This window comes from Argopecten irradians, chromosome 3 (assembly GCF_041381155.1).
Source record: "Argopecten irradians isolate NY chromosome 3, Ai_NY, whole genome shotgun sequence".
NCBI lineage: Eukaryota > Metazoa > Mollusca > Bivalvia > Pectinida > Pectinidae > Argopecten > Argopecten irradians.
Genome location: NC_091136.1, coordinates 54,396,249 through 54,409,468, shown reverse-complemented (window position 1 = coordinate 54,409,468; position 13,220 = coordinate 54,396,249). Strand labels below are relative to the sequence as shown.

At 35.9% G+C, this 13,220-nt stretch overlaps 1 protein-coding gene across 1 annotated transcript in view; it reads left to right on the top strand.

Annotated features, from left to right (window-relative positions):
- Positions 1-9,887, top strand: part of LOC138319094 (voltage-gated delayed rectifier potassium channel KCNH1-like) — a 65,418-nt gene extending 55,531 nt beyond the window's left edge. Inside the window, exons 7-10 of the mRNA XM_069262011.1 lie at positions 1,769-1,968; positions 2,361-2,613; positions 4,418-4,614; positions 4,970-9,887. Coding sequence (XP_069118112.1) covers positions 1,769-1,968; positions 2,361-2,613; positions 4,418-4,614; positions 4,970-6,412 — 2,093 coding nt within the window. The 3' untranslated portion in view covers positions 6,413-9,887. The remainder of the gene's footprint in view (positions 1-1,768; positions 1,969-2,360; positions 2,614-4,417; positions 4,615-4,969) is intronic.
- The last annotated feature ends 3,333 nt before the right edge of the window (positions 9,888-13,220 follow it).

Genomic DNA, 13,220 nt, shown 5'->3' with positions numbered 1-13,220 from the left:
TTCTCAGTAGAACAGCAATACCTGCTCTTAGTTGGTGAGGAAAAAGAAAAATATTGGACAGTTTGATTCTTTAATGTTACTGAAGTGTGAGCGCTCTTGTCAGTTAATGAGTGGAGTTAATATAAATATGAATAATTAAATATGGACGTGTGAGGACCACGTGCTGCCTGTCTGTGTACATCAGCACGTGCGGCGTGATTGATGTCACGCTCGCATCACGTTTCTCCTAGTCCAACTGGATGATTCCTCTAGAATCGGCGTTCGAAATTAGCTGTAAATTTCCTCTACTTAAAATATCCATTATTTGAAATTTAATCCGGCTGTTGAAATTTAAATTAATTCCAATTGTCTGTTGTCAGTTCGATAATGTCGATATGACATCAGTTATCCCACGTGTGTTGTAATGTACACTCAACGCAACATCTATTGACGAGGATTTGTCAGTTAACTTCACAAAAATAGAAATCAAAACTTAAAATCGAAAATGTACACCATAAAATGAACAATACCTTATGTTGTGGCATAATTTTGTCATTATCGGCTGTTATATTCAACACAAAGTTGAGATTTAAAGATATATGATTCGCAGTCGTACCTGTTACTTTATACAATGGAAGTACGAGTTCGCCTAAGCCTTCATTTATGGGGTTTTTAGCTGTTTAAAGTTGTATTTACATATATTGTATATGAATTACAATATGGATATAAAATGGTTCTGTATTCAACGAAATGATCGTATATTATAGAAGACAATCATGTTGTCCTGTAGTGTGAATAGCTGTGACACACGCCACTGGTAGGATTCAGAAATATAGATAACAAAAAAAAACGGCACAAATATATGACATAATGAAGGTAAAGTAGTGTTTTTAAATATTACATATCCATAAATCAGTAATACTGATATTAAATGCAATGGAACCTTAAAGTTGTATTTCTGGTAATTTTCACTGTAACGATATGTCGTTTTAACATTTGATATTTGAACATGGACATGTAACTTGATGATTTAGCTCCCCAAAAGCATATGTCGGCCTATAAGAGAGCCGAAATCTAGGGATAATATATTCCTGGTTTTGAATAAAACAACTCCAATCTCCGCCATATTCAGTACCTTCGAGTTTTGTCGGAATTCCGAATCGTATCACGTGACTGGCGTCAAAACACGTCCTGCACGTGGAGATCCAGGTAACTAGCGTAAGCCCACATGTGTTTGTTTACGTTTTCCTTCTGGCTAATATGAGCAAATCGTGCTGGTTTATGTCCACAGAGCGATAATTTGAAACATCTCATTCACACATTGCCGTAATTCAATAATGTGTGTATCAAAAATTGTAATGTTTTAGCAATAATTACTTTGTACATCCAGTCTGCTGAGGTCGACCACGTGTTTTGTTTGCGAAAAATTGTTGAAATTTCTCTTGGTTTCACAACTCTCGTATTACTTCGAGATTGTCGCGACGATGTTCGGAAGAGTTCGGAATAATTCGGTATCTTTCGAGCCTATTTTTTACGTGTACACGTTAAAAAGATTTTTTTACTTTTGTAATTAAAATACTCCCATCGCTGCAACTTTATAAAAAGTGGTAAAATTAGAAAGTTTAAACCTCGGACAGACGGAGAAAAATGTGTATAGCACCTATACAGTTTTTACTATGACAAAAAGAGCGAAAGTGATAGACCATACAACTTTAACATTATTTATTGTTGCCAAAAACACCGATAAAATTCTATAAATAATACCATTTATTTCCTATTCTGTTTTCAGCACTGCTCTATGCAACAATATTTTCCAACGTGACCACCATATTCCAGCAGTTCTACGCAAACTTTGCGCGCTATCATGATATGTTGAACAGTGTCCGAGACTTCATGAAACTACATGACGTCCCCAAAATCCTGGGCGAGCGTGTGATGGACTACATCGTATCCACGTGGGCCATCACCAAGGGCATAGATGCCACTAAGGTATATTATTACGTCAGATCATATGTACATGCCTACTTAAAATTTCTGTGCCGTAATACGAGATTTTAAAAATCCCATAGTGAATTATATAAACAATATTTGTTGGATTGTTTCTCGTTTAAAACAAAATGATTTTTTTAGATAATGACAGTCCTTTAAAGTTAGTTATAATACCACTGCTACAACAGCGTCCTTGAACAATTTTGATGATAAATTGATATAAATTGATATTGATACAAATGTAATTATTTTGTAGCTTGAAGGGAAATGATATTGATGTTATTAATTAATTGCAGCATTAAAATGATTTATACGGAAATTATGAAGATTCCTGTTTTCATTGGCGTTAAACGGTTCAAGATTTCCAAGGATTTTGCTTTATGTGATTTCAGGTATTGAATTATTGTCCCAAAGACATGAAGGCCGATTTATGTGTCCATCTTAACCGGAAGGTGTTCATGGAGCACCCGGCCTTCCGGCTGGCAAGTGATGGTTGTTTAAGAGCGCTGGCCATGCATTTTAACATGACGCACAGTGCACCTGGTGACCTCATCTTCCACCAGGGTGAAAGCCTGGATGCCTTATGTTTTGTGGTGTCGGGGTCACTAGAGGTCATTCAGGATGACGAGGTGGTCGCCATACTGAGTACGTACTATTGGTTTTAATGTCAATCATTTCTCAATACAATTTAGAAAAATTTCGTTGTGTATGCGTATGCTTTAATTGACACATTTTTGTGTATATTCAAACTCGAGTCTTTTGATATATTTGTAAAATCATCCTCGATCTCCAGGAATTACTGTCATTACCGTTGTATCTCTGGACCATATCATAGCAAACATGAAAGATCGGTGTGTGGCAGTTTGTGTATAAAATAGAACAGTGTAGGTAAGCTATTTGATGTACATATCAAAAAGAATGTGTTTGATCGACTAACAATGTGATTTATTGGCTTGAAGATAGGCGTCGCTCTTCTGTTATTTTCAAAATATGTATGTAAATGTAGGCATGTAATTGGTCAGTTTTCTAATGAAATGCGTTCAGTTTTAGTATTACATTGTGAATATAACGTCAATGACAGCAACCCTGAAGTATCGATGATACCATTTGATATGCCGTATAAATAACACTATTTCTGACAATAACTGTCTTTTTTCAACACGGACCATATGTCTGTTTGTGACCTTACGTGTCATCATAATGTAGTTAGATACTGTACAAAAATTACAACTGCGCGTTACTTTGTCACTTAATGTGGTAACCAGCAGATCTAGATAGGACGAAAATACGTGTTCAGCTTCACTTTGTTTTCAGAATAATTGGATATAAAATGCTATAACCTGAATAACTGATATATCGTTCACTCATTAGGCTTTTGTGATGGCGACATGGGAAATAAACTGAATTAAATATTTATATATTTCGTTAACTCTATTTGCAAAAGAGCAATTAAATTTGCTCACAGTGAATTATACATATACTAATGTTCTCATTTATGGTAGTACTTCGACATCATCGTCACGGAATGTCAGTCATATTGGATCTACCATATTGAAATAACACCGTATGGATGTAGATCATACACAACACCAAACAATTCAGCTTCCCCATGCATAATCCGCCAGCAAATGATGATCCAATCATATTCTGTCGACATTATACAATTACATAAATTATTTCCACTTATGTTATCGTTTGCTTAAAACACGTATCCACTCAACACTTTACCTCTAACAAATGTCAGAGAATCTTCATTATTACTTGCGAGCCGCGGTAGCCGAGTGGTTAAGATGTCTCGACATATTACCACAAGCCCTCCACCTATATGTCGCGAGTTCGAATCCCATGTGGGCCAGTTGTCAGGTATTTACAGCTGGTCGGTGGTTTTTCTCTGGGTTCCCCAGTTTTCCTCCGCCGCCAATACACCTGGCACGTCCTTACATGACCCTGGCTGTTAATAGAACGTCAAACTAATCAAACCTTAACCCTCCTAACTACCTTATCATTTTTGTATTTAATTTGATATTACATATGTGTACAGTATTTCAATACTCGAGTTGCTTGATGGTGTGCCCTTCGGTATCTATACCCACCAGTTATTTATATAGGCAAAATCAGCACGAGCACGTTAATAGCGTTTTTTATTAGAATTAGTCGTATATTCCATGAAAAACAAACACCTTCATTGCAGGACCGAGTTTTAACACCTAGCCTAATTATTACCAACGTTCAAAAACTTTCAAGAAATTGCTCATAGTAAAGGCATTTCACAATTTGAGGACGTTTTCTTCACTTTATACTCAATTCTTTCCTATGGTGAATTTTACGTTTAAGATTTTCTTTAAATTACTTTGTAGGGAACGTTGATAAAACTGGGACTGAAATTCTTGAAAATTCAAAAATTGTATCTATTTCATTTGAGCTTTGATGATTGTTCCTATTTCTTCAGGTAAAGGCGACGTATTCGGTGACAATTTTTGGAAAGAGCAGTCGATCGGCCAATCTACAGCCAATGTTCGAGCTCTGACCTATTGCGATCTCCACACTATTAAAAGAGTGAGGATATTGGAAGTTCTCGAATTCTACCACGCCTTTGCCAACTCGTTCGCCCGGAACCTGACACTCACGTACAACCTCCGGCACAGGGTTAGTATGCTGCTTTATACCCAGGGGACATGGTTGTTCTCCGGTAATCTCCTCAGTGCTTCCAGGCATATTTATACTTAGTCCTCGGGAGTGAAAATGATAAAATATTGACGAACCTCTATCGAACATCACAAATGAGTATTATTATCTTCATCAGTAATTTGTTATCCGTAGATTCAACGTACAATATTTATAATGCCGTTTTGTGTGACTGGTTTGTTTTGTTTATTGCTGTATTTCTGATGCTGTGCTCCTAAAATAAGAAAATATATCTGAGGATACAGTATGGTTTTGATATGGAGCAAATACACCAACGCTATATTTTTTTACAATTAAAAAAATTTTTTTGTTCCAGTTGATTTTCCGGAAAGTTGCTGACGTGAAAAAAGAAAAAGAATTGGCAGAAAAGAGGAAGAACGATCCTCCGCTGGAACTGTCCAGCGATCATCCAGTCCGTAAACTGATTTCGAGGTTCCGAAAAATAAGCGATGCCAAGGCCATGCAGCCAAACAACGATCCTGAGCATGGACGCATGTCCGCGATGGATATGGCAGAAAGACCACGCAGTTTTACAAGGCTGATCAATGTCTCGGAGGGCTCACAAGGTGGTTCACCAGTCCCAAAAGTAGGCGGCGGAGCCTCCAAATGGGGAAAAATAATGAACGGAAGTGTTCCTTCCGAAGGAACAGCTGATAACAACCAAAATAAGGTAAATGTGGAAAAGGAAAATTTACAGACAAAAATAAATGAGGCTCCGAAAGCCACAGTGAAACCCTTATCTAAATGGGGTAAAATGATGGCAAAACCCCCGGAGCCAATTAATGAAGCACCTGAGGATGATGAGAAATCGAATCTGAAAAAGACAGATTCTACAGACAGTGGAATTCTCCGTAGTAATGTGAAATTAGATCAGTTAGCAGAAGATACTGTGAGTGAGGGTCCTCAGACTTTGAGGGAGTCGACCTCCGGGGCACTCTCGGTAGCTGAACGTCAGATGCTGACGTCATTATATGATATAAGGTTAGAAATTAAGGAGGAAATAGATGTGTTACACCAAAAAATGACAAGAATAGACGAACAAATGTCGGAAATGATCCGAATGTTTTCTCCTAGTACAACTCCGTGTTCGTCACAAGAGTCAACATACCCGGTGTCGAAAATCACGTCACCGCGTAATACCACCACCAACATCACGGCAAGTATGGATAACACTCCCAAATCATCGGTAGAATCCTCGCCCAAGCGACGTGTAGCCGACGTGAACTTTATTTCAAAATCGTCGACGACGTCAGCTGCAAGACCGAACTCGCCGGCTAGTGTTAAGTCACGTGATTCGCAATCAAAGACGTCTCAGGGTTCTTCCGTAGATATGTCTAGAGGGTCTCAGAGTGGCTCTCGTTCTTCCTCGCCAGCTGGACGAAGCTCGACACCTGTAAAGAACGTCACGTCGATGTGTGATGATGTTCTTAAAATGGATGTAAAATCTAAGTTGATAAAAGCTCACCCAAAAGGCCTGCAAAACAAAGCAAGTGGTGTTCGATATAGTGCGCATGTAAGCAACCAGCAAAAACAACTCCATTCCCCACCGAAACATGTTCAACTTAGCAGCTCATCAGAACCCTCGGGATCTGTAAGTGATTCGGGGTCCCAACAGTCTCAACCGTCCCACGGGACTTATTCGTCTCCAGGAGATGGAAAGTCAGGGTCAGATCGAGGTCAACAGGTCTTAGCTGGACTTCGGATCCCATTGGACGATAACGATGCACACATTAAAGACAGAGACTTGGATATCTTATGAGGAATATATGTTCTGCGGTTGTGGAGGCAATATGTGATTATCCATGACATTCTTTGTAATGATTAAATAATTACAATTGACAACCGTTATACCCAAAGTAGATTCCTGTGTTTAAGGGTAATACTAAATACTAGTTTCCCGATAATTCAGCAAAACGTAAAAATCTTACATTGGTTAATCTAAATACAATTTTTGTTTGAAAATTTCGCTTTATAAACCTTGGAAAACGATGGGATAGCGGTGTCGAATAATACGCTGGCAGGTGTGGTGTCAGGGATTGTGATTCGCAATATGAATGTGGAGTCGAGAGCAACGAGTCGTTATAGTGTTCGATGTAAATTGATTTATTCAAAACCAAAGAAAAGGAGTCACATGGCATATTTTTATTAATAGGAGTTACATGGCATGTTTTCATTTCACTTACACAGTAGTTGAATTCATTTCCTTATAAACAGGGAGTGACCCTTTGTTTCCACTGCTCATTGTTGAACAAACTGACTGCCACTTCATTGGTAGAACGGATACTTTGTGATATATAATCTGCATTTGCTCACTGTCCAGCTCTTGAAGCTTAGTTCTTGCATTCTATATGATTTCCAATAGGGATGGACGCTGAAATGACGATCATCAGTAGCGAGTGCTAACTGTCTCAACTTCAACTTTCTCTTCACGGACGGCCACCTTACAATTGTCTGTCCTGTGTATCGATACAGGGACTACAATACAACGATTCTTTGTATCGGTACAGGGACAGGCGACGGGTGTCATTGTATCTGTACATGGACGGACTTGTGTCGGTGCATGAATAGCCGATAGAGAGTCACTGACATGTGTATTGGTAAATGAATGGTCATAACTTCTAATTTATGTCTCTCGCATACAGGAATATATATTAGTACATGATTAGTTTAGTCAATAGCAAAAGTACTGTTATCGAAATATCGACTGTTCAGAGTCGTCACCCGCCGACTCGCTATAACTACTTTAAGTCGCTAACTTCAATCAGTTACTCAAATGTATAGCTTCGTTATCCTCATGGAATGTACTCAAATCCATAGGGAATTTTGAATTTTAATCTTGATACATGTTACTTATATGGTTACCTTTTTATTACTGTTTGATGATTAGGATGATATTATTGCCATCCTTTTAGGAGATATTCTTTCTCCCACCAGGGTTATCCCCAACATTCCACCGCCTTCCAATTATAGCACTCGATACATGCATTCCTTGTATGTTTGTTCTAACAAACAGATCGTTATGGCATTTTTAGTTATTTGTATGTTTTCTGTACCATCAACGCATTGTGTTCAGTCAGAAATGCTACTCAATTTAGTGTAATACATGGACTCGATTTTAATGTTAATGCTTTAGGAATATTTCAGGAACAAAAAGCCAAATAATAGATCAATATATTTCTAGTGAAGAAATCAATATCTTTTCGTCTTGTTTGAAGTCTAATCTGGTCTTATTATTCAGATAGAAATAGGCAATAGTGAATATATTTTCCATATATAAAAATCTTAGCAGTTAGTATTTAGAGATTTTTTTTAGTCTAGATTTCCATGCAAAAATAATGTTTTATAATGTTGACAGAAATAGTGTCCTTATGAAGAGAATCCGATAATATTTCAAAATGAGAAGTTGGACTTTGGATAATAACTTCAGAAATTATTAAATTTAATGGTACATAGTGCCACTAGAGTATTACTAGGGTCATTACAGTCCTTTGCTGCATTACTGCACCATGCCAAAGTGAGACCTCGGTGTATGTTTCCTATATATGATTTGTATTTTATACTTTTTTTGCATGAAGATAGAGCCTGCCTTTCAAGATCATGATATTAATAAATGGTCCAATGTTTATTTCCAAAAATATCATTATTTTGTGCATCTGACCGAAAAAAAAACTTTGCTTGCTTATTTGATACAGTTTCTACAAAAATACACACAAATCGTATACCAAAACTACGTCTATTAGTATCATTACATAGACAAGTTGAGAAAATTAAAAAAAAAAGAACTTATACATAGAATATGAGTGAAACCTAAATAGGTGACTCACTTTTGGCATGGCGTTGTAGGGATCAGCACTACAAAATACGGGTTTTACGCAGCCATTTATTGGTAACAAATTTGAATATAACGAGTAATGTATCGATATGTTACATTGTCATATTTTACACGATTATGGTGATTTTTTAAAAAATATTCCTTAGTCTATAGTGCTCAAACGATGAAAATACAAAAAAAGCCCTACAAGGAATCGTGTATAACATAACTAACTGTTAAAGACCATGGTTAATCACGTTAATCACACGATATTTACCGATACACTATTGATATTCTTCCTTAAAGGTGAAAGATGATTCTAGTCAAATATGACAATAACTATATATTTATAACCAGATGTTTTCTTTCATTATAACGTTATATTTTGATAAAATACTTTGATATCACTTGTTGAATACAAAATGCCTTCCAGAAGCTTCTGTCACATAAAATATGTACTATTGAAAAAGTCACTGACACCGTGCTCGGGTTCTCGGAATACGTTAATTTGTATTTTATAAGTAATAATATCATAGTTTTAAATACGTCAGATAAATACCGTATTTTAGGCAAAATAGTTGCATATCTTTTTCAAAACATTACGGAATAAATATCATTTTAACAATTTTACAGACACATGGTATATAGTGCGATGGCCTATAGGTTGGATGTTGTTGACAAGTATAGTCACACGTCCGCCTATACTTATCCTGTCCTGTACAGAACATCCTTAAAGGAATTCATTGTGCAATACAATAGTTCCAATAAAATATCGACTAAATTCGTTTAGGAAAGTAAACAATAAAAAGCCTCTGTTTATGACTTCAAAACAGAAAGATTGAGGATTGGTTGGGGAGAAATAACTATTGTTATTTTGCAATCAAAATCAGTTAGACACTTGAAGCAAATGATAAATTGTTTTTCTTTGTAATTATGAATTAGACTTATTGTTTGGTGTGATTGATGCCTGTTCATGCTGTATCGATCTTAATTAATGATGATGAAGTTGTCTATTTACTTCATGTAGTTAAGTTGGTATCTTAATTTATTTTAATTTGTCTAACCTAAAACAATTTGAGCTATATATACGTAGATAGATTTTATAAGACTATTTGCTATCATGTGGTGTCTGTGCACGCGTAACTTGGCCCCGCCCCTCACGCCTCTTAGTCACGCCTGCGCCTGGGGGACGGCGCTGACAATGTAAGAATTCACAGCTCACTTTGGACTCAGTTCCATGTGATATTTTCATCATTTTATTGGCATAATAATACATTCACATAGAGTCTTTCACTCCGGTATTCCATCCAAGGTTTTGTTGATTTGTTTCCCCTCACGTGTATTATATTAAATGTTTTTAACATTGTTAATAAACCACCCACCTTTATCAGTCATTTTCGATTAATAAAAATTAATTACTTTTTATTTGAGTTATATTATTTTTCCATATTTTCATTGCATTGTCATCATGTTGTGTGATATATTGTGTTTAGAATGATATCTAATTTTTATTATTGAATATTTCAATGTCACATATGTGTTTTAATTACATGCTACTTTCAGTTAACAACGTATCAACACACTTTCAGGCCTTGTGTATACAGTTTATCTCACATAACCTCTTATCTGAATGAAATAGACAAATATTAGCCTAATATACATGATCTGATTCGTATGCATATCAGATTGGTGGACCTGGGGTTTCACGAACCTGTCCCAAAGCGACCTTATAAAGAGATACTGTTACTATTTCTGTTGCTCAATTTAATATGACCTAGAATATAGATTTAATACAGGCAGTTTAGTATTTTTTTTTTATTTTGTTGGATTTTTTCAAAATACAAATTCCTAGTACATATCAAAGACATTGTGAGGTTATATGATATAGAACGAACATCCAAATCTACTATATTTATATCTTATAACTTGTAAACGTCGTATTGGACTAATAACAAAGCGAAAAACAACTGGATGTGAAATATTTTAGGTTCTAACGCTGTCGGTAACGAGACTACAAAGATGCTAGATAACGAACAATAGAAGTACAATTTGCTATATTGCGAACAATAGTAATACACCTTGTTATATAGCGAACAACAGTAAAACACCTTGTTATATAGCGAACAACAATAATACAACTTGCGATATAGCGAACAACAGTAATACACCTTGTTATATAGCGAACAACAGTAATACAACTTGTTATATAAACGAACAACAGTAAAACAACTTGTTATGTAGCGAACAACAATAATACAACTTGTGATATAGCGAACAAACGTAATACAACTTGTTATATAGCGAACAAACGTAATGCAACTTGTTATATAAACGAACAACAGTAAAACAACTTATTATATAGCGAACAACATTAATACACCTTGTTATATAGCGAACAACAGTAATACACCTTGTTATATAGCGAACAACAGTAATACACCTTGTTATATAGCGAACAAACGTAATGCAACTTGTTATATAAACGAACAACATTAATACAACTTGTTATATAAACAACAACAGTACATAGCAACATAACAACATCAATAATACGAGTTGTTATTTAAGAATTACAACTAATTTTGTTATAGAATTTTGACATAAAAACTCAGAGCGTACTCTACGTAAAAACCCTGAAGCAGACTATAACGAGAAAACATTGGTTTTTAAAATTTATATTTAAGTTAATCCTTATAACTAAATCTAATCTATGAAATTCAAAAGACAAACATTGAGAGATTTTTCTTTTCTATAAAATGATTGCGCCCGTATTTCAACCAATCAGAGGCGGTGTTACAAACGCCATGAGTCTTGAATTGTATAACTATCAACGAACATACCATATGTTACATAATACTGCATGCCACTTGTTATCAACGATACGTACCACACCTATGTTATTAATGCTTGCTGTAACCACCTTACATGATGTACCATCAAGTACTACATGTAGTTAGTATAAAAGATCATGTTTCTGAAACTATTTCGAAAAGGTATTACATGTATATTTGGAATTGTAAACGTGTGGTATCCTGGGTGGTAAACGTGACTATTGTGTGGTGGGATTTACTGATGTACGTGTAACGATAGCTGTCCATTATCGACCAAGGTCTACATAATTAGATGAAACAGGAAACCAACACGAATGACGTTAGGCAAGGCAGGCTTATCAGCGATATTCTCGGCTAACCGGAAGTGCCGATATTATACCTACCATTATCAGACGTAGGTAGCCAATCAATAACGGAGTTAACGACTGGGACGCCTTACATCACCACAGTACCCGTCTCGCTACACCAATCACGTCCTCCGAGTGTGCACATTGTGATGGTGGATAGGACGGTACCCAGACGAACATATATATGACCATGTAAAGGCAGGTGTGGTATCCAGTTTCACAAGTCGACATCAAAGGCTAGTCTGCATGGACTGGATAATTAGGATCGATTATTTCTATACAAAACTTCGATTAATACCCGAATCAAACAAAATGTCAAGTCACGATACTAATCGGAACAAGTGAACACGAAGTCAAACCCATGTCTACCATCAAGTCACGGAGATCAGTTGACACTCCGTATACTTGGCCTACATATTGGAATCAACATACTAAACAAAAGTAAAACAAAAAACGATATCGACCAGACTCCGGAACAACTCATAGTGTTCGACAATAGTGAGCGTCTTCTCCTTCAACGACATTTCCCTTCCAACGAAACGATGTCAAACCGACGACTTACTTCATACGGATATAGGTCAAACCAACGACAAATTTCATTTTCACAAAATCGTATTTCAATGATAATAAATTGACATAGAATTGAACAACATAATGAATATATGTACGCATGAAGTCAATAACTAGATATACTAAGATATAAAAAGGTTAGTTTCAGAATAAAGGAAATTGAAGTAAAAGATATTTTCAGAAGTAATGACAATACCAATTGTAATATAATGTAAGGATACAATTGTGTTTAGCAAAACATATAATAATAATAAATAAGTTTTATCACACCAGCCATAAAGGAAATATTTTCACCTAAAGGATACGCATCTAAAACGACACCCTTTATTTCATACGGATTTAGGTCAAACATTTTCCAAACTCAATATACATCTAAGTCAAAATCATGACATTCTATATACAAATCTAGTCAAACCGACGGAATTCTGCATTCAAATGTAAATAAGATCCGAATCAAGTTAGAATCAGGTAGCAGCCGCAATGCCATATGGCATATGAAAAAGTAATGAATATGTCTCGTCGCACAAAATGCAAAAGTTATCAGGGTATTTTCTAAAGTTATTTAATCATTTTGGATTTAACTGGCGAACATTATCATATACAATTATATAAATCATCAATAAATTTAACCTTCAAAATAAATATAATGAAATGACAATTTGTCAAACGGAATATGAATATAAACATTTATCATAAGGACATAATGACAATCACCCAGTAGACATGGATCATATCTACGTAACTCATTGTGTATTTTTCCGATAACACATCATCACGAAAGATCTTTCTTAACGAGGCATGGTAAGGGTTACTAAGTACAAAACAACAGAAGATGCCCTTCACTACCTTCAAACAAACGCTGACAGGCTATCCATTTGTAGCCAGTGCTAACGTCAATGAGGCCATGTTGGTACCGGGTACCCCGCAATCACTACACACAACTGTCACGGAATTAACTGACATCTCCTCAGGAGAGATTCTACGTATTGGAGCGTAGGATCTGTACAC